Source organism: Pristis pectinata, chromosome 4 (assembly GCF_009764475.1).
Source record: "Pristis pectinata isolate sPriPec2 chromosome 4, sPriPec2.1.pri, whole genome shotgun sequence".
In the NCBI taxonomy this organism is placed as follows: domain Eukaryota; kingdom Metazoa; phylum Chordata; class Chondrichthyes; order Rhinopristiformes; family Pristidae; genus Pristis; species Pristis pectinata.
In genome coordinates this window covers 27,271,357-27,293,445 of record NC_067408.1, presented here as the reverse complement: position 1 = coordinate 27,293,445, position 22,089 = coordinate 27,271,357, and the positions used below count along the sequence as shown (strand labels likewise).

At 39.7% G+C, this 22,089-nt stretch overlaps 1 protein-coding gene across 2 annotated transcripts in view; it reads left to right on the top strand.

The window, feature by feature from the left end:
- The window catches only part of kctd16b (potassium channel tetramerization domain containing 16b), a 184,706-nt gene that overhangs the window by 5,404 nt on the left and 157,213 nt on the right, over window positions 1-22,089 (top strand). The window contains exons 2-3 of one of the 2 annotated variants that reach the window (XM_052014521.1): window positions 3,362-3,366; window positions 21,519-21,545. The exons of the other annotated variant lie outside the window; for it this stretch is intronic. Of the exons in view, the coding sequence (XP_051870481.1) occupies window positions 3,362-3,366; window positions 21,519-21,545 (32 nt within the window). The remainder of the gene's footprint in view (window positions 1-3,361; window positions 3,367-21,518; window positions 21,546-22,089) is intronic. 2 annotated transcript variants of the gene reach the window in all.

The following is a 22,089-nucleotide window of genomic DNA, read 5'->3' as shown; positions in this document are numbered from 1 at the left end:
TAGTTTATTTAGTTCTTATCAGCTGGAGAAGATGATGGACCTTTACTTAACTAAATGCAGAATTTTTGATAAAGGTGATCACATAATGCTGGCATAATTGGGAACTTGGGATGTTGAATTAGTAATAATGAAATAAGGATATTTGTCTTAATCAGGACGGTAGGTGACAAACTTGGGAACTTGGAAGTGATGGTATTCCCATTTATGTTGCTTCTCTTGTGATTGGTGTTAGATGTTACCTACAGAAAAACAGCTCATTCCATAACCAGAGAGAACCCTTTGTCTCTTCCACCTATCACCTCCCAGCTTCTTACATCATTCCCACTTCCCCCCTCCCCCCCGCACCTGCCTATCTTTCCCCTCTCACCTGGATTCACCTATCACCCACTAGCTTTCGCTCCCCCCTTCCTTTAATACTGGCTATCTCCCCCCTTCCACTCCTGAAGAAGGGTCTTGACCCAAAATGAAGACTGTCCATTTCCCTCCATAGATGCTGCCTGACCTGCTGAGTTCCTCCAGCATTTTGTATGATATTCCATAACGATTCTTGTATATTCCTTCCCAATTAGCAATCTCCTGGACTACAGGAGGTCAGGAAATTGTTGTAACTTCCCAATCTACAAAGAGCCATGGGACACCAGTTTCAGCAAGTTAAGGATGGGTCTAATTCATTATCCTGACATTAAAATTGAAAATGTCTTTTTCGTTTCCTTTTTGAGATTAGCTAATGTAACTTCTGGTGGCATAGTGGCTCAACATGAAATGTTACTGCCACATAGCTCTAGCAACCTGGGTTCAGTCCTGAACCCTGGTGCTGACCGTATGGAGTTCTTCTTATAACTGCATGGATTTCCCCCGGGTGCTCTTGTTTCTTCCCATATCCCTAAGATGTGCTGGTTGGTAGGTTAATTGGCTACTGTAACTTAGCTTCTGTGTGTAAGTGGGTGACAGGAGAATCAGGATAGAGCTGGTAAGCTTGTGAGAGAGAATAGGTTACAGGGAAATAGTGAGGGAATGCGATTGATGTGTTTGTTGTAGGAGCAGGCATCACTTTAATGGGCCAGATGGGAAAATATGAGAATCTAGACCTGAGAAGAGGCTTGGGAAGGGTTGGGGGAGCAGTTGTGGGGGATGGGTGGAATTTTGGATCTTCCTAGTAAATGCAGCATTTTATTATTGTTCAAGAGGCATCTCCTGTAGATTTTATTTTCCCTTTTTGGTTAATTATATGATTGAATGTGACCATAATAGGTTGTTGGAGGCACTTAATTACTATCAGTTGCCTCTTAATAATCTTTAATTAACAAAATGGAATCGAGAGGCTCTAAATTATTAAAGCCTAAAAAATTGGTATGTCACCATTTGCTTTGTAAATGTCAAGTTAATAGTTACATAAAACCTGGAATTTATTCAGTTGTCCATTTAACTACATATTAAATGTTAGAATAATTATTCGGTTCTTTATTTGGAAAATATGAACATTGCAGGGTTAGCTTCAATTGAAGAAAATTGAAGCTAACCCTGCAATAATATGCAGGTTAGGTGCAACACAATAATACATACTACTGCCTTCAACTAAGTAGGGTTTGAAATTGGATTATCCTGTGATTAATGGGGAAGAAATCATGATTCATAGCAATGCTTTACCTCGCAATATCTGTTTATATGTTTTCTATAAATATTTTCTGTGCTCAGTAAATTAATTTTTATACTGTAGTGTGTTGATTTAAGTTCACCATTTAGATGTACAGCACTGTTAGCCATAGTGATGTAAAAGAGGGAAGAAAACAACCAGTCATGCTTTCTTTCATGTGTTTTTTGTGGGCCTGTTTGCATAGTGTTGACAGATACTTGAAATGATGTTGCTCTTACCCTGTAAGCTTACATGTGGGACTTGGGATGGTGAGACCAAAAAGAAAACCTTCCATTTAAGAAACACATTTCACAAACTCACCATGTCTCCAAAACTTTACAGCCATTGCAATGAGTTTTAGTAATATTGGCTGAGGGAACCATATTTCCAAGACCACAGGAATAACTCCATTACACTATTTATTTATGAAATAATGACAACTTCTTGGAGAGAGCAGTCAGGGTTTTGGTTTAACTTCTCACCTAAATGGCTGCATCTCCAATGATTCAGCACTCCCTCAGCACTGCAATGGAGAATCAAAGTAGATTTTTATTCAGTTCTCTCAAGATCAGAGGGTGCTTCCCATTGAGTCATACCTAATACTAACAAACCCATAAGGGAATAAATAATAATTATCTGTATGAAAAAGACATCCAAGACAAGAAATACAGTATGATGTAAGAACATAAGAATGTAAAAACATAAGAAATAGAAGCAGGAATAAGCCATTATGTCCCTTTTACCCCAGCACTTTCCTGTACTAACCTCATAGCCCTTGATTAGTATCAATTGATCTGTCCTACTCAGTAACTTGGCCTTTGCAGCCTTCTAGAGTAGATAATTCCAAAATTTACAAACCATTGGTAGAAGAAATATTTGCTCATCTCTGTCATGTATTCCCAGCTCCTTATTTTGAGAGTAGGACCCCTGGTTCTAGACATCCCAGTCAGAGGAAACGTCAGCTCCTCATCTACCATGTCGTTTCTCATAAAAATTCTGTACATTTCAATATCACTTCTCACTCATCTAAACCTGATAGAGTATAGGCCCAATTAGTTAAATCTTGCTTCATACTGCAAACCTGCCATCCAAGGACTCCTTTTGGTAAATTAACTCATCTATTGCTGATGTCCTTCCTTGGGTAAGGAAACCAGTCCCTTACACAATATTCCAGAGCAGGCTGATCAGCTGGAGTAAGATGTGCGTTTGTGCACAAGGACACCCAGGTCCCTTTGAATATCAGAACCTTTCAGACCTTCCCTATTTGGAAAATAATCAGTCTTTCTATTTTTTCTACTGAAGTGGATGACTTCATATTTTTCCACATTATATGATCTCTTTGTAACCCCTGAAGCTTCTCTGCATCCTATTCACAGTCCACTCTGTTACCTAGCTTTGTACTATTGACAAATTTGCACTTGATTCTCTCATCTGAACCATTTGTTTAATTTGTTTTTCAATATCTGGAACTGGTTCTCCATTCCTTGCCTAGGAGTTGTAAATATGTTTTCAATTGTTACCTGATTATATAAACTCACATGAATCAGAAAAAAATTATACATGTAGCTTGAAAACTGCAATTTCTTTTTTCTTCAGTTTTATTGCTAACAGATATGTCTGCCTGTGGCAATGGAAGGATTGAAAACAAATGAAACCAAGAAAAAGGCAAGACAAAAGAAAATACGGTTAATATAAACCTTAGTTACAGCTTTGCTTGGTGAGTTGCAGGTCCAGTTGAAAGCTGAAATATGAATCAAGATGTTAGGCATCTGATGCACAAGATATGTTGAAAAGAATGATTTCATGATTCTGTTCCATTCCTAGACTTCATTCTTATGGCCTCAAGATAGTCAAAAGCTAACTATTTTTAGCTAAGTACCTTTCTCTCATTCCACCGTCATAATGTGCTGCACTCATATTATGCAAGATTGTAAATCCAATTAATTCAGTGGGCCAGGGAGAAGCTTCACAAGGAATTTATGTTACCTGTATTTACAGTTCTATAATTGAGCCATTGTATATGACCGTTATAAGCAGTGAGCTGGACATTCTTCATGTTTTGTTTCTTTTTCACTTTAGTAGCTTTCACATAGTGGGGAAATTGTTGTTGATGGAGGGAATGAATTAAGCTTGACCATAAATCAACTTACTAAGTCTTATAAATTGATGCTTTTTAAAACTATTTCCACTTACGTGGGTGGGTCATAGTTGTGTGACATTTTCACAATAATGTTCTCTGTACGGTACTAGAGTGCCCTTGGTTATTATGAGCAACTTTCTGGAGAACTGGGTATCGATGACCTATTGGGGGAGGAGACAGTAGCACAATGGATAAGTTGCTGGACTAGTAAACCAGAGGCTTGGAAATCAATCTGGAGGCACAAATTTAAAAATTGTCCTGGTTTATGGGGAATTTAATTTCAGTAAATTTAAATGACTAAATAACTTGGAATTCTAAAACCAAAATCTGATCTTGTTATTTCTGACCCCAAAACTAATGGATAGTTATTAAAATAGATTATGTCCTTAAGGGAAGAAAATCTATTGTCCCTACCTGCTTTGGCCTTATGTAACTGCAGAACCATTGTGGATTGTTCTTAACTTCCTCTGAGATGGTCTTCCATGCTATTCAATTGCCTTAAAACGGTTACATAGAAATACAATAAGAATAAAACCAGAATGACAACTTGGCTTAGTTCTGAAGACCAGATTCAGATGTACTTGGGCAGGTCCACCTTAGGGTTAGGGGTATTTGGGCAGGCCCACCTCATGGGGGGCTAGTGTTTAAGTTGATAGAGCTGGCCCAAAGATGTCAATGATAGTCTTACTCAAAGGATCATACTATTTAGGGAATGTCCCAGATCCCTCCATTACAACCTTGGGTATGTCCTGCCCCGCCAGGACACATCTACTATAGATGGTGGCACTGTAGTATACAAGTGAGATGGAATGGCCTTGGGGATCCTCAACCTTTACTTGATGTTGTATCACAGTAAGTCAAATATTGACAAAGCACTATTGCCAGCTACTGTTCTTCAGTTAGTGAATCTGTACTCTACCATGTCAGACAGCATATGGAAGAGGCATTGAGAGTAACAGCATTACAGAATCTATTCTAGGTAGGGTACTTCAACGATCTTTGGTGGCTTCACTGGTTCAGCTGAAAATCACATCTGCCCGATGTGTCTGTGGTTGACAATGAGAGAAATAGCATGAGGAATAAACTAACGACCTCAACTTCACCAATCTGCCTCTTGCAGATGTCTTGATCCAAGATAATATTGGTGGAAGTGATTGCTGCTCAATACTTGTGCAGGCAAAGTGCTATCTTCACATCCTCCCTTGTGTTGTGGCACCATCATAATGCTCAATGTGATATATTCCGAGTAGATCTGGAGCTCAAAGCTGTTGTCCATCAGCAGCAGTAGCAGATTTATAATAAACCACAATCTGTTGCGTTGTGCGCATGAGACCCAAATGCAGGTTCTTTTCCAAGTTAGCTAAAATCATATTGAATGGCTTGAAAGCTCAAATTGCTTATTCCTATTTTTTATATTCTCATGTTTCTAAGCATAGTTCATTGAATGTGGCAGGGTATGTTGGAAAAAGTGGCTAAGAGAACATGTGGGATCCTGGTCTTTATAAATAATGGCATCGAGCATGAGATCAAAGAAGTCATAATGAACTTTTCTAAGACACTGGGTCAACCACAACTAGGGTCTTGTGTTCATTTCTGGGCATTTGGGGAAGATGTAGAGGCCTTAGAGAAAGTGCAGAAAAGATTTACCAGAAGGATTCCATGATGTTGGACTTTAATTATGTTTGTAGACTGGAGAGACAGGGTTGTTTTCCTCAGAAAGGAATTGGTTATGGGGGGATCTGATCAAGGTATTTAAAATCATGTAGGGTATAGGCAGAGTAGATAGAGAGAAACTGTTCCCATTGGTAGAATGGTCAAGACCAGGGGAGAGAGAATGAAGATGGTTGGCAAAAGAACCAGAAGTGACATGAGGAAAAATCTTTTTACATTGTCAATGGTTATGATCTGGAATGCACTGCCACGGTCCGTGGTGGAGAGGGATTTAATTGTAGCATTCAGAAGGGATCTGGATAAGCTGAAGGGAAATAAATTGCAGAGCTATGGCAAGATGGTGCTGAAGTGGGACTAGCTGGATTGGTCTTACATAAAGTCCATATGGACTCGACAGGCTAAATGGCTTCCTTCCATGCAGTAACTGTTCTGTGGTTCTGTGAGTTATTGACAGACAATAACTACTGGACTTTTCAGAGAACACCACATCCCAAAAATAAACAAAATAGATTAATCATGTTTTTCTGGCTTAACTCAGTGTTTAAATGCAGATGTGTATATTTAATAATGCATTGATTGGTTGGCAAGAATTGATTGAAAAATTCAGATATTTGGTTGGTTAAATTGAATATCAGTTTGTAATGTATCAAATGCTGTATGGGCCAAATTACCTGTTGTTAATTTATTGCATCCCTATGTTAAACTCCATCCTCCTTGTTAAACTAGGAACTCTGTTTTGGTAAAGTAAGACATCCATTTGCACTGTTTTCCATTGTATTCTCCTTTCTTGAGCACTTTTCATACTCAGTCCCAAATTCTACTGCTCTTTCATCTCACTCTCAACATCTTCAGCTGATTTTATATTGGTCTATTACGTATTCTCTCGTCATCCTCCAATCTAATTTCTTAATCTCAAACCATGTTTGCTGATGTTGTCAATCTAATTTTATTTTCAGGTTTTGTACTCGTGCCTTTGAAGTCTGCTTTCACTGTTTCCTCTTTTAAAAGTCCATGTTATCTTTCCTTGCTATTGTTGGCACCTATCAGCCTTTGGTTTTGCTATCTGATTAATCAGGTTGAATTTAGTGACGCATAACTGAGCCAAATGTCCAGTTCTACATCTATTATGAAGATTACTTGCATTGAGGATCATTGTCTACTATGTGACATTCTCAGTTGCTCCATTTCTGGAACTTTTAGCAACCTTTGTGTTCTATAATGACACCCTTCAGTCATTCAGATCTCTGCAGAACATGATTTCGTCCTTACTAATTTATGTGGTCTCATTAGCCCCATTCTTGCCAATTTCTGTATTTCTCTATGGCCCAGCAAATTGATCTTTTGATTACTCTCTCATTGCAGAACCTTTTGTAGGCTGTCTTCATTCTCATGGGGATTTGTTTTTCTCATTCATACATTCCAGCTTTCTTTTGTTCTAACGCTATGTTATTGCTTATTCCTTATTCTTCCACTTTATAATTGGAGGCTGAATTTTAAGGTGTAACATCCAGCCTTCTGAAATTCTCTTTGAAAGACAGTCAATCCTTCTAAAATTTCTTTAAAACCTCTTCTTAATCCCCTAATGGCTTGAGTCTCAATCCCTAATTCCTTCATGTCCTTATTTTCTTCTGTGAAATTCTGCCCTGTGTTCTTTTTTATGTTCACTGCTTAAGCACTGGATGAAGCAATTTTACATTTCACTATTAACTTCAAGAAATTGTTATCAATAGGTGTAGCAAAAATATTTTACAGTATTACTATTGAAATTTCTTTCATCAACATTTCTCTCGGCCATATTACAGTAAACTGACTATAGGCCTATCTCTGGGTAATGAACGGGTTCCATTTTTTTTACAGATGCCCATAAGTCGATTTTGTTCATAAGTTGGCAATATGGTAGTCGGATCTCCACAAAATTGTAATGAATGGTATCTAAAGCACATGAGACTGATAAGAAGAATAATTAGTAAAAGTAGAGAGAGTAAGAACGAACGTATGTGTGTATGTCAGACTTTTGAATTTAATAATGTTATGGGAGCTCGTTTGTATGTATGCGGTATCCATAATGCAGGTGCTCGTAACCCAGGGATGGCCTGTAAAGTAAAAAAGTGACAATGTAAAGGCATTCTAAAATTCTACTGTAGAGAAAAAGAAGGAAACTTGGGTTAGTTGTTAACAGATGTCTCATTATATTTGGAAGCAACCTTTCAGCTTATTCAAATTATACCAAACTGGCGTAGTACTTTTAAAGAGGAAGTCTATCTTGGCATGTGCACTTACAAATTAAATCTTCCACCAAATTCTTTAAAATCATTGGCACTTGTAAAGTAATCCACTACAACGCTGCATGTTTTTATCACCAGAGGTGGCATTTCATCTCCTTCATGCAAGTAATATAGTGTAGAATGACACCACAGTTGAAGGTTCTCTTTAGTTAAACTATTAAATAATTCACATGGGGAAAATAGACCAACCATGATATAACTGAATAGCTTACTCCTTATCCTATATTGGAGCCAATACTTTCCAGAAAGTTCCATTAATATGCAAAGACATGACTTGGTATTGGCCACAGTGATATCAACCTTACCATGTGTCTGAAGGAGAAAAAATGCTGTTATCTAGCTGCTGCAGAGCACATTGTTCCAACTGGATATCGCCCCAGTCCATCCGACTTATTTGCTTATGCTGGGGTAAAACTGAATGCTATATGGCTCTGCACAAATGCCAAAAGCAATTTTAGAATTCCAGTCTTCTCTGTGCCATGATCATCTTATAAAATATTGGAACTGTAATGATTTTATATAAGCTAGCTTATTCATTGTATATGTTAATGTCCAGGTCGCAGTAGAGGTTGACAAATGCCACTGTGGTTCTGGAGATTTATCACTGGCTAATTAGCTTCTTTGTGATGTAGCATTGCATGCGGTCTGTTAATTTTAATGGTCACTTCTTGCATTAAACAACTGTCAGTAATCCATTCTTTCCAGGTTTGACTGGTAGCTTGCAACTTAGTTGGTTCAATTTTGGTCAGGTTGCGCAATGGGCAGATCTTTCTTTTGAACTTAACAATGCTGGCTGCCTGCCCTTGGACCACACCGCCCCTTCCATTGTAGTCCTGGGTACAGTCTTCCACAGGGAGGCTGCCAACCAGCTCAACAGTGCCACCCAGCAGAACACAGTGTGGATTACCTAAAGGCCTCTCCCAGTGTTAGTGGCCTGCTGCACTCTCTCAGAATGGCTTTGAAAGCCCTCCAGGCTCACAAGCTGTCAAAACTCATTAAAAATTTGTTCTTGCCTTTGAGAATCACAGACATTCAAAAACATCCAGGAACTTTTAACAAGTGAAACAAATATTGAAATAAATGACAACAGTTAAAATGAACCCCACACACTTAAAAACAATTAAATACATTTAAGCTAACTGAATAAAATAGTCTTCTTACTATCCTCCCAGCAGGCATTTCTTCCCATTGATTTCATCGGGGCCCCTGTATGCACCAGGTTAAACCTGGAAGGTGCTTGGCAGATTGAATATCTCAGCGTGAGAGCTAGGAAGTCTCTGCAAATCTGTGCAGTCCTGTTGGATTCCATAGAAAGTCCACTTGTGCAGGACAGAGGAAGCTGGTAGCACTGACAGTGTTGCAGAAGATGTCACTGCTGGCATAGGCCAACACCAGAGCTGGTGTTAGTGAACTTCACAAAGAAAAGCAGTTATGTCCAAGAGAAGCACAGGTGCCTGGGTAGAAGATCTGCCCTAATATACTTTGTCCAAGACAGATATCATAGAAAAAAGTGAGGATAATGCTGTCCCAAAGTCTATTTTGCCATTTGATTATGGCTGAATTCTGTGAAAATGTAACAAAAATTTATCAATCTCATTTTCAATTTTGAGATTTCCAATTGCTAAATGGGGGATTTCCATGACTCTGTGTGAAGACTCTGTGTGAAGAGTGTGAAGGGCCTGGCCAAATTTTTGTTTATACAACCTTCTTCTCAACTTAGATTGATGAAGTAGTTTTTTTCCACCTACTGTAAAAAGTCCTTTGATCATTCAAAGCAACTCAATAATAATTACATTTATTCATTTATTAAAAGCTGCCACACATAACTATTGTTTCTCTGACAGGTAGGAATTTAGTTGAAGAGAGAAGAGGTGAAGAAAGGCTGTAGTGTAGTAATTCTCATCTCTGACTGTGCTTCAACATCCATGAGATCCCAGTGAGAGTTGGGACTCCACCTCCAGCTGGAGTTTTGGATTTATCTGGGTAGAGCTGCAGCGTGGTATAGCTGCTGTGAGTCGCCAATATCTGTTGGCAAGTATTCCTCGGCACCCCTCTGGCTGAAATCTCAATTAATACAGTTTCCTTGACAACAATGAAATAGTGTAGCAAAATTTAAGATCTTTGCATGCACAGATGGAGTCCACAGTTCAAACAAGAACGCTACACACTCATGCATATGCAGTCATCAGTGAGTTTCTTTCAAAATCCAGCATTTTGTTTTGAAGGAAAGGTGTCATGTGCTTTAAGCGAAGCAGTGTTTGTACAATTTATGAAGTACATCTTCTCAGACAAATAAATTAGAACACTTAAGCAACTAAAATCAACAAAACCTCAAATTAACCTCAGTAACTATATATGGATGGAGATTTCAAAATGGTGTATAATTGGAATAGTCGATCAGATAATGGATGTAGTGGAATTTCAATAGCTTTTGATTTACTATCCAGGTAATGAATGCTATGTATGAATGGCCAAAAGTCCTCAATCAAATTATTAGCTGAAATGATGCCATATTGGAGGACATTCCATCCAACAGGCACTGAGTGGAAGCATTTAACTTGTTATTTCCCTGATTAATATCGTTTGGAGAACTTGACAGGTAATGAACCTGCTATTGTAGTCGATAAATGCTGCATGATGTAGATGGTGCTGTATTCACAAAGTACAAAAAAAATTAACAAGCTATCCATGTATCAGAGTTGAGAACATTATTGCTTTGACTTGAAATATATTTACTGCCGTTAGACTTGAATCTTGATAGTTCTTTATCAGTGAGTTGTCACTGGCAGTTTGTACATAGAGTCATGAATTAAAGTGGGATCTGTCTGGTCCCTGTTGAGAATTACATATAAAGCTCACAATTACTACCTTATTTCTTCACTGATCACTGGGAAATACATTAGTCCTTAAAAGGAACTCTCCCATGATAGTCGCCAAACAGCTACATGAAAGGCTACTATGAAGGTGAGGGACAATGCCAGAGAGGGGAACATGGGAATCTCCTCTGTGTGTGTGTGTGTGTGTGTGTCTGTGTGTGCCTGTGTGTTTGGGGGTGGGAGGGATGTAGTTCCCATGTAGTGGTCTGCCCTGATTAAGTTCTCATACCAGACATTAAGTTGTGGAATGATGAAGTGGCCAGTGATCACGGCATGCAGTTCTGATGTGAATTTTAGAAAAAGGCTGTGAAAATTGAAGGGATTGAAACCAATACGGTTTCCATTTTACTATGCATTGAAAATTGAGACTGGCAGGTGCTGTATGCAAGGCATCAATATCACAGTACAGATTCTTTAACATCTCATTGCTGATTTCAAGACAATGTGCTTCTAGTTTTTTTTCTGAGCATTTAATGAATGTTGAAAGTTTTACTCAAAGACTCCAAGTTATGCTGATAGGGGAGGAAGCATGTGTTGCATGGCTTGCGCAGTCATTAGTTTACAAGTGACCCTGGGAAACTATCAGCTGCTCTTAAGTGACTCTTGCATGAAAGTGCTGAGGCCAATTTCAAGATGGGTGTGGTTTCTCTCTTTGTAAAGTTGTTTTTATGTTGGATTTGCACATAAAATACTGATGCTGAAAAATTCAATTTCTAATTTAAAGAGTCTGGAAAGGGACATAGATGGGGTGAAACTTCACCCATTTGGAAATTGGCCTCAGCACTCATAAACACAAATCACTCATGTGCAGCTGATATTTTTCTAAAGTTGGTCATAAACCTAATGACATCACAAACCATGTAAGACATGTTTCTTCTACTGCAAACTTTAAAACTTCTTTAAACGCTCACTAAAAACTAGAAGCACATTGCCCTGAAAGCAGTAATAAGAAGTCAGTGAAAGAATCTGTACTGTAATATGGTGCTTTGCGTACAGCATCTGCCAATCTCAGTTGTCATCTCTCAGAAAAATGGTACCTGCATCATTGCTAGTCCCTTCACTGCAAGGATATGGCAGGAGACAGCATTATATGGGGAAATGTGTTTATACACTTCAGCAGAAAGAAAAAAAGAAGCAGTGTGTTGTTCAATTGAAGATAGATCACAGAATGTTGCTATATAAAGAGATGTGTCCACATACATGAAGTATGGGAAGATTGTATGCAGGTACAGCAAGTAATTAGAATGTTGGGCTTTAGAGCAAGGGGACTTGAATGCTAAAGTAGAGAAGTCTTGCTACGACTGTACATGCATTAGTGAGATGACACTTGTGTATAGTTTTGGTCTTCTAATTCAAGGAAGGATATTCTTGCATTGAAGACAATCGGAAAAGGTACATCATCTTGATTCCTGGTACAAAAGGGTAGCCTCATGCTGTAAAGCTGAGCCGATTGGGCTTATACCTACTAGATTTTAGAAAAATGAAAGGTAATTGTACAGAAATTTATTAATTTGGAAGGAACTTAATAGTGTAGCTGCCGAGAGGATGTTGCCCTTTGTTGGGGATCTAGAACTAGGGGATGCAGTTTGCGAATGAAGGATTGCCTGTTCAGACTAAGACGAAGAGGACTTTCTTCTCTCAGGATTTTGAATCTTTGGAACTTTTTTCCCTAGATCCATGGAGGCTGAATCATTGTATCTGTTCAAAATGGAGACAGATTTTTGAACTACAAGGGCATCTGTTAAGGAAGTGAAGGATTAAGGGGGACCAGGGAGGAAAGTGGAGTTGAGACCAAGATGAGATCAGCCATTATCCTATTGAATGGTGGAGCAGGCTCAAGGGGCCATATGGCCTACATCTGCTCCCATTTCTTGTGTTCTTGCATTCAAACAAGTTTACTTCCAGTTGGACACTGCTGATGTAGTTAATGTTTCTCATCATGTGAAACACTTAAACTGGCAAAGGACATCATGTGAAACGTACAGTGAAAGCTCAGTGTAGTAGCCAGCTTCAGTGTTCTATCAAAGAACAGCTGTTGAGCAAGGATAAGAGATAGAGAGCCAACAGAGTAAACCTAAACCCATTCAAATATTGAAAATTTAAATAATAGACTACATTTGGCTTGCATTTTTCTGGTACCACACTGTCAGACTGTTGCTTACTTCCCAGTACCCGTTAATGTGTGCTTATGCATTATATGTGTCCCACAAATAATGTGTGCTTCTCCCACCAAAGTGAGGAACATACTAAGCAATGGAATATTTTGAGGGAATCATAATTTTTATTATTTTGATAGGAATATATTTATGTGCCAGCATTAAATTGACACTGTAAAATGAGAAATTAACTGTGATGTTCAAAAACTCAGTTTTACGGAAAGCCTAATGTTTATCTACCGTGCCTTTCCATTCAGACATATTAGCCATTATTGAGAACTGCAACATCTTTATGTACAGAAGTTGTAAATTGCAGATAAATGGATTCATAAGAAAATAAGAGATAGGAGCAGGAGTAGGCCAACTGACCCATCGAGTCTGCTCCGCCATTCAATAAGATCATGGCTGATCTGGCCATAGACTCAGATCCACCTACCTGCCTTTTCCCCATAACCCATTATACCCCTACTGTGCAAAAACCTATCTAACTGTGTCTTAAATATATTTAATGAGGTAGTCCCTACTGCTTCCCTGGGCAGAGAATTCCATAGATTCTCTACTCTCTGGGAAAAGCAGTTCCTCCTCCTCCTTATCTCCATCCTAAATCTACTCCCCAGAATCTTGAGGCCATGTCTGCTAGTTCTAGTCTCACCTACCAGTGGAAACAACTTCCCTGCCTCTATCTTATTTATCCCTTCCATAATTTTATATGTTTCTATGAGATCCCCTCTCATTCTTCTGAATTCCAGTGAGTATTGTCCCAAGCAACTCAATTTCTCCTCATAGGCTAACCCCTCATCTCCGGAATCAACCCGATGAACCTCCTCTGCACCGTCTCGAAAGCCAGTATATCTTTCCTTAAGTAAAGAGACCAGAACTGCATGCAGTACTCCAGTTGTGGCCTCACCAGTACCCTGTACAGTTGCAGCATAACCTCCCTGCTCTTAAATTCAATCCCTCTAGCAATGAAGGCCAACATTCCATTTGCCGCCTTGATAACCTGTTGCACCTGCAAACCAACCTTTTGTGATTAATGCACAAGCACCCCCAGGTTCCTCTGCACAACAACGTGCTGCAATCTTTCACCGTTTACATAATAATCTGATCTTCTATTTTTCCTTCCAAAGTGGATGACCTCACATTTACCAACATTGTACTCCATCTGCCAGACCCTTGCCCACTCACTTAAGTTATCTATATCTCTCTGCAGACTCTCTGCATCCTCTTCACAATTCGCTTTTCCACTCAATTTAGTGTCATCAGCAAACTTAGATACGCTACACTTGGTCCCCTCTTCCAAATCGTTAATGTATCTCGTGAACAGTTGTGGGCCCAACACTGGACCTGCGGCACCCCGCTCACCACTGATTGCCAACCAGAGAAATACCCATTTATTCCAACTCTGCCTTCTATTGATTAACCAATCCTCTATCTATGCTAATACATTACCCCCAACTCCATGCATTGTTATGGATAAGTCTTTTATATGGCACCTTATTGAAAGCCTTCTTGAAGTTCAAGTATACAACATCCACCTGTTCCCCTCTATCCACTGCGCTCATTACATCCTCAAAGAACTCAAGTAAGTTTGTCAAATAAGACCTGCCCTTCCAGAATCCATGCTGTGTCTGCCTGAGAACCACTTCTATCCAGATGTCTTGTTACTTCTTCCTTAACGATAGCTTCAAGCATTTTCCCAACTACAGGTGTTAAGCTAACTGGACTATAGTTTACTCACGTTACCCAATATTAATTCCCCCTTCTCATCTTCTCATAATTCCCCCTTCTCATCTTCCAAGGGACCTACATTCACGTTAGCCACCCTTTTCCGCTTTATATAATTATAGAAACTTTTACTATCTGTTTTTATATCTTGTGCTAGTTTACTTTCATAATCTATCTTTTCTTTCCTTATTGCTTACTTAATGGTTCTTTGTTTCTTTCTAAAGTTTTCCCAATCTTTCAGTTTCCCACTGCTCTTGACAACTTTGTATGCATGAGCTTTTAGCTCGATGCCTTCTTTTATTTCCTTAGTTATCCAAGGCTGGCTCTCCCCACCCTTACTGTCCTTACTTTTAACTGGAGTATACTTTTGTTGAGCACCGTGAAAAATCTCTTTGAAAGTCTTCCACTGTTTCTCAACTGTCCCACCATATAGCCTGTGTTTCCAGTCTACGCTGGCCAACTTCTCCCTCATCCCGTTGTAGTCTCCCTTGTTTAGGCATAATACGTTGGTTTTAGATCGGACTATTGCACCCTCCATTTGTATGAGAAATGTAATCAAACTATGATCACTCTTTCCATGAGGATCCCTAACCACAAGATCGTTAATTTTACCTGACTCATTGCACAGGACCAGATCTAAGATGGCATTTTCCCTTGTAGGTTCACTAACATGCTGTTCAAGAAAGCTATCATGGATGCATTCTATGAAGTCCTCCTCAAGACTGCCTTGACCAACTTGATTCGCCCAATCTATGTGGAAATTAAATTCCCCCATGACAACTGCCGTTCCATTCTTACATGCATCAAATATTTCTGGTTTATTGCCTGTGCCACAGTAGTGTTATTATTCGGTGGCCTATAGACAACTCCCACCAGAGATTTTTTCCCTTTACTATTCCTAATCTCTATCCAGATGGACTCAACATTCTGCTCCTTGGATCTTATATTGTCTCTCACTATTGCCCTGATCTCATTCTTAATTAAGAGCCCTCCCCCACCTCCCTTACCTTCCTGCCTATCCTTCTGTATTACCTGATACCCTTGGATATTTAATTCCCACTCATCTCCACCCTGCAACCACATTTCTGTAATGGCCACTAAATCATACCCCTTCATACTGATTTGTCCCACAAGTTCACTGACCTCGTTTCGAATACTATGGGCATTCAGATAAAGTTCCCTTAAACTCATTGTCCTTTTAGAATCTGGCAACCTATGTTTTTAAACAAACTTGAAATGGTAAATTACTGCAGCTCCAACCACTGTGGGAGAAATCATGCTGAACACAATGATTATACAACATGCTGTGAGTAAATCTGAGCTAGCAAGTCTCTGAACTTTATAAAATAAATGCCAATTACTTGGTGCCAGATTATGGAGCTAAAGAATTCTGTTTACATAATTAATCCTGTATGTCCTACCTGAAAATTGTTATAAATTGTTTCTAGGTATGTTTCCAGTCATCTCATAAAGTCAAATGCTCAACAGTAAGTGAAGAAGCTGATTATGGCATGTAGCACAATGCATCAAGCTGGAATAAGCAGATTGGAAAAAGTTAGATTCTAACATAATATTTCATGATAATAATCAGCTGAAAATAAAACAAAAGGCTAACAAAGGACCTGTGCTGCACATTTAATCAAATCTGAATGCAGTAATTGCCAGACACAGTTACTTAAATTGCATTTACCAGCTGTGATTAAAATAATTGGTAATACAGCATAAAGTTGTAAGTTGTATCAACCATTTTTTCTGAGAAATTTTCTGAGAAATTGGATTGCACACTGCATGCTTTTCCAATGCTGTGCATTCCAAAATTGATTTTTAACCAAAGGGAATTGTTTTAGTGATCACTTCCAGGTGAAATTGTGGACTTTGTAAAATTAGATTGGGACTTTGTGTCTGATTTCCACACATCATCTGCTGAGCATGCAATGACTTCACATTATTGGCACCATATCAAAGAAGCCCAAAGTGGAGAATGACATTTGTGCTACAAAAGTGCCAGGCAATGACCATCTCCAATTAGAGAATTTCTAACCATATACTCTTGATATTCAATGGCATTACCATCACCATCACTTTTTGGAGATGATACAAAAATAGGTGGAAGAGCATGTTGTGATGAGGACATTGTGATTCTGCAATGGTACCGAGCAAGTCGAGCAAGTGAGTGAAAACCTGGCAAATGAAGTTTAATATGGGTAAGTGTGAGGTTATGTGCTTTGGTAAGAAGAATCAAAAGGTGGATTATTATCTAAATAAGAGACTGCAAATGAGTGAAGTATAGTGTGATCCAGGTGTTCTAGTGCATGAATCGTAAAAAAGTTAGCAGGCAGGTTCAACAAGTAGTTAAGAAGGCAAACAGCATTTTGGCCTTTTTTGCAAAAAGCTTGGAGCTTAAGAATAGGTAGGTTTTGTTACAGCTGTACATGGTATTGGTGAGGCCACACCTGGAATACTGAACCCCATTTTGGTCCCCTTCTCTAAAAAAGGATACAGTAGCCTAGAAGGCAGTCTAAAAGCAATTCACCAGCTTAATTCCTGGGATGAAAGGCTCGACAGTGTGAGTTTGTTTTCCTTGGAGTTTAGAAGGATGAGGGGTGACCTTATTCAAACATATAAGATTATAGATCCTAAGGGGGCTTGATAGGGCAGAGATGTTTCCACTAATTGGTAATTGGTTATTATTGCCACATGTACTGAGATAGAGTGCTTGCCATCTATACAGATAATTTCAAAACATAGGTACACCAAGGTAGAACAATGGGAAAGCAATAACAGAATGCAGAATATAGTGTTACAGTTAGAATTATAAAGCAAGTGCAGTGCAGGTAGACAATAAGGTGCAAGAGTCTCAATGAGGTAGATTGTGAGGCCTTTATTGTATAATGGCAGGATTGAAGCTCTCCTTGAGCCTGGTGGTGCATGTTTTCAAGCTTTTGTATCTTCTGCCTGATGGAAGGGGACTAGTGGGAGAGTCACAAAATAAGGGGCTGGTCATTTAAAACTGAGGTGCAGAGAAACATCTTCTCTCAAAAACTGGTGAAATCTCTGGAATTCTCTGCCCCTGAGGATGGTGGAGGCCAGATCCTTACATATGTTTAAGGTGGAGGTAGATGAGTATTTGAAATTACTGAGGAATAAATGGCTATGGAGAACTAACACAGGAGAGGAGTTGAGGCCAGCCTAGATCAGCCATAGTTACAGTATATTGAATGGCGGGGCAGTCTTGAGAAGCTGAGTGGCCCATTCCTACTCCTATTGTGTTCTTGTGTGTTCTGAGCACCTACAACCAATATTTTCCTGGGTCACCTATTACCAGAAACTTGGTTGATGAATGACTCACCTCCTAACACCCCAAAGCTTTTCCACCATCTCTGAGACACCAAACAGAAGCATGATAGACTATTCTACACTTGCCTGACTGAGTGAAACTCCAACTACACTCAAAAAGCTCAACACCAAAAAGAACAAAGCAGCCTACTTGATTGATATCCCAGCTACTACCTGAAACATTCATTCTTTCTTTCAATGGCGCACATTGGATGCAGTGTGTACCATCTACAAAATGCACTGTAGTTACCGCAGTACAAAGCTACTTCAAGAGCACCTCCTAGCTTGTTGGATCAATCACCAAGAAAGACAAGAAGGCAGGGCGCTTGGGTATGGGGAATAATTGCTGGCCATGCCTATAGTGTCAAGAGCCTGAAAATGACTATATAAAAATTGCCTCAAAAAAAAATTAGGAGCACTGTTTGGTGTCTCAGAGATGGTGGAAAAGCTTTGGGGTGTTAGGAGGTGAGTCATTCATCAACCAAGTTTCTGGTAATAGGTGACCCAGGAAAATATTGGTTGTAGGTGCTCAGAACACACAAGAACACAATAGGAGTAGGAATGGGCCACTCAGCTTCTCAAGACTGCCCCGCCATTCAATATACTGTAACTATGGCTGATCTAGGCTGGCCTCAACTCCTCTCCTGTGTTAGTTCTCCATAGCCATTTATTCCTCAGTATTTCAAATACTCATCTACCTCCACCTTAAACATATGTAAGGATCTGGCCTCCACCATCCTCAGGGGCAGAGAATTCCAGAGATTTCACCAGTTTTTGAGAGAAGATGTTTCTCTGCACCTCAGTTTTAAATGACCAATGAGACATGTTTTAAATTGCAACATCTGATTATCTCATGTTGCAAAGGTCAGTCATTTTTTCTTGCTTCCTCATTGTTAGCAGACTTTTCATTACCTGCAACTTAGTGCACCATGCTACAATTTCTGTCTCTCTGATTATCCTGCACCACACAATCATGTGGCGCCACTCATGGCATGTTACCACAATATGGCGGTGGATCATTGTAGAAGGTGGTCACACACACTGAAGGTTGCATTACCCCCATTGCCAGCATTTTCCCTCACCTCCACAGCACCTTTCATGCAGCTGGTCCATTGTCGACCATTGGCCCTCCTGGTTGACATCCTTCTCTGGGGATGGCTTGTCAAGGACTGAGTCACATGTAAGTCATTCTCCCAATGTAGAAGTTGTAGTTTCATACAGCAGGAGGTGAGGGCTGCAGCGCTGACAATGGGGCATTGTTTTGTGCGAGACAGACACCAGACAGAGGTTAGATATGCTAGTGGAAACTCTAACCGAAAGTGGATGGTTCAATTTCTCAAGGATCATAACTTTGCCAGGAAATGGTTGCTAAAGCAATTATCTTGGCAAGACTAGTGTAGTCTAGGTGATTGTTTTGCAGAGCGCCTGCACTCTGTCCATAATGGCCATCTCGAGCTTCTGGTTGCATGTAAGTTTAACCCTCCTTCCCATTCTCACACTGATCTCTCTACTCTTGGTCTTCTCCATTGCTACAGAGGTCAAACGCAAACTGGAAAAACAGCATCTTATATTCCACGTGTGTAGCTTATAACCCAATGGTATGAACATTGAATTTTCCAATTCCAGTTAACCCACACCACTGGTGTTCTCCTCCCACCCGCACTCATCTGTCCACCTTGGTTTCTTCTCCCTTTGTTCACCTTTCCCATGCCCTCACACTCCCCTCTCCCCCACTGATCTGGCTCCACCTATCACCTACTAGCTCTCCCCATTCTCCCCCTCCTACTGCTATATACTGACAATCTTTCCTCTTCGCTCTCAGTCCTGATGCAGGGTCTTGACCTGAAACGTCAACTTATACCTTTTGCCTCCACAGATGCTGCTTGACCTGTTGAATTCTTCCAGTATTCTCTCTTTTGTTTCAGATTCCAGCATCTGCAGTCTCTCTTGTCTACAAATTTAATGTCCTCAGTTTCAAAACATAACATTTACGCAGTATCCCACCCTTTGGCAGAGAGAGTTCCCGATTACTGCGGCCCATTGGTTGTAAAAGTGCTCTCTGAATTTCTCCCTAATGATCTGAATTTTGCTCATGGTTTCCCCATCAGAGAAATTGCTTCTCTTTATCTATCAGACATCAGTCAGATCCCCCTTTCAATTTTTATACATGAAGTAATCCAAACTAGGTTTATGCTACTTGTCCTCATACTTTAATCTTCTAGTTTCAGTGTTATTCTTTTGAATCTGTATTGCAACCCCTCCAAGGTCAATATAACCATCCTGAAGTGCAGTGGACAAAATTGAATACAGTGCTGCGTGACTGGAGCAACTGAAGCATAACTTCCTCCCTTTTGTAATCAAACCCTCTTGAGATAAAGGCCAACACTCCATTAGCTTTCTTGATTGCTTTTTTTGAATCCATCTGGTGGTTCTAAATGGTTTGTTTACATGGACTCTCAATATTCTTCACAACTCTACAGCTCCTACTTTCTTACCATTTGAAAACTGGATTCTTTACTGACAACATATAACAGGCAATGAGCTTGAGATGGGATGTATGAATTGCAGCAAACATTTCATTGTTCAGCACACAATGGAAATGGAAATTACAACAACTTTGACCCACAAGAGCAGGGTAGTTTCTCAAGAAAACTACAGTGAGTGGTGGATTGTTACATATAAATTCAGTGCATAATAATCTTGGTCACTTACAACAGTGTTGGCTCAAAGCTTGAATGACAAGGAAATTACCCACAGACACAAGAGAGTGCAAATGCTGGAATCTGGAGCGATAAACAATCTGCTGGAGGAACTCATTGGGTTAGCCAGCAACTGTGGAGGCAAAGGGCTATTTGACATTTTGGCTCAAGACCTTGCATCAGGACTGGATGAAATTACCCATACCATCTCCACTTTGGGTGGTTTTGGTACTGTCACTATATGTAGCCAAACCTCGACACATTGAAGTATAAGTGCAGTAGTTTTACCCTATCAATTTTTTAAGGACGGTTGTGGCCTAAGTTCAATTTTATTGTGCCAACAGCTAAAACCGCATTAGAAGGACAAAGACCCATGCAGCATCAATGCAGACATTTGGATCACTGGTAATCTGATGATATTAATTTTATTAGGCAACTTCTGATTTCTGGATCAGACTCCTTAATGTATTTAAACTTGTCGAACTTTCAATGTATGAGTTCCAAGTAATATCTCTAGGGTTTGAAATGCCTGAAGGGTGTGGCTGAAGAAAAGGCCAAACTGAAAATGTCCTTGGTGAGGAATCAGTAGGAGCATGGTGCTCCTTGTGCTTTCGTAATAACAGCCACCCTGTCCTCACCCTCTCCTGATATCCCTCCCTCTTACTGCTGGTCATAAGATACGGGCTTCAGTGATAGGTGAACTGGGTTATTTGTTGATGCCCTCTTGGTGTTGCAACTCATCTGAATTTTGATGAGGCGGGTGTGAGGATGAATTTGATTTGGTTTCTGGGCCTTTATCTTCCTTCATACCACACAATCAATTTGGGGTACAATTGAATCTAGACCCAATTATGTCAGAAAGTGCAGGCTTTACAGACTATCAACTGTTAAATGTAAGAGAAGTGAACACCAGCCTGGGATGGTCACCCATGGGTACTGATATAAGCTGAGAAGCTGTTAGATATCTCAAGAGATAGGCTTCAGAAATTTGATTAAGCCACAATCTAAAATAGACCCAAGGGAGGTTATAGAAGAGGGTGAGATTGTGCATTGGAAATTTTGCACTAGACAGGCAAACTCATTAATGGTATGGTAGCAGCTCCAACCAGAGTTGTTGGATTGTTAAATCTTAGAATTATACAAATTGAACACAAGGGATTAAGTTAGATGGTAGCTATGGATCAGTTAAACTGAAGCCAAAGAGATGGGAAAGGGAGCTAGAGGAAAATTCAAAGTGTAGAATCCAAATCCCTTCTATGATCTGAAAATATAGAGGCAAATCAGAATTAAGCCTAAGTGTGGTCTTTTTAACACTAGACTCACTCGCATTGGGAAGGACACACCTTCTAAAGCTGTCATAAGCTAATCCTTGATAGTGAATGCAGTACACTTGGAGGATGCCAGCAATTTCCTCAGTCTGTGGGTTTGGACAGAAGAGGTATTGTCACTGAGTGATTTTTGGAAAAGATGGGAAGCACTGGGCTTTTTGCAGGGACGACAGCTTTGAACAGAAAATTATTTGCTGCAAAATGTGCTGTGTTGGGTTGCCTTGGGAGTGGACAGAAAGT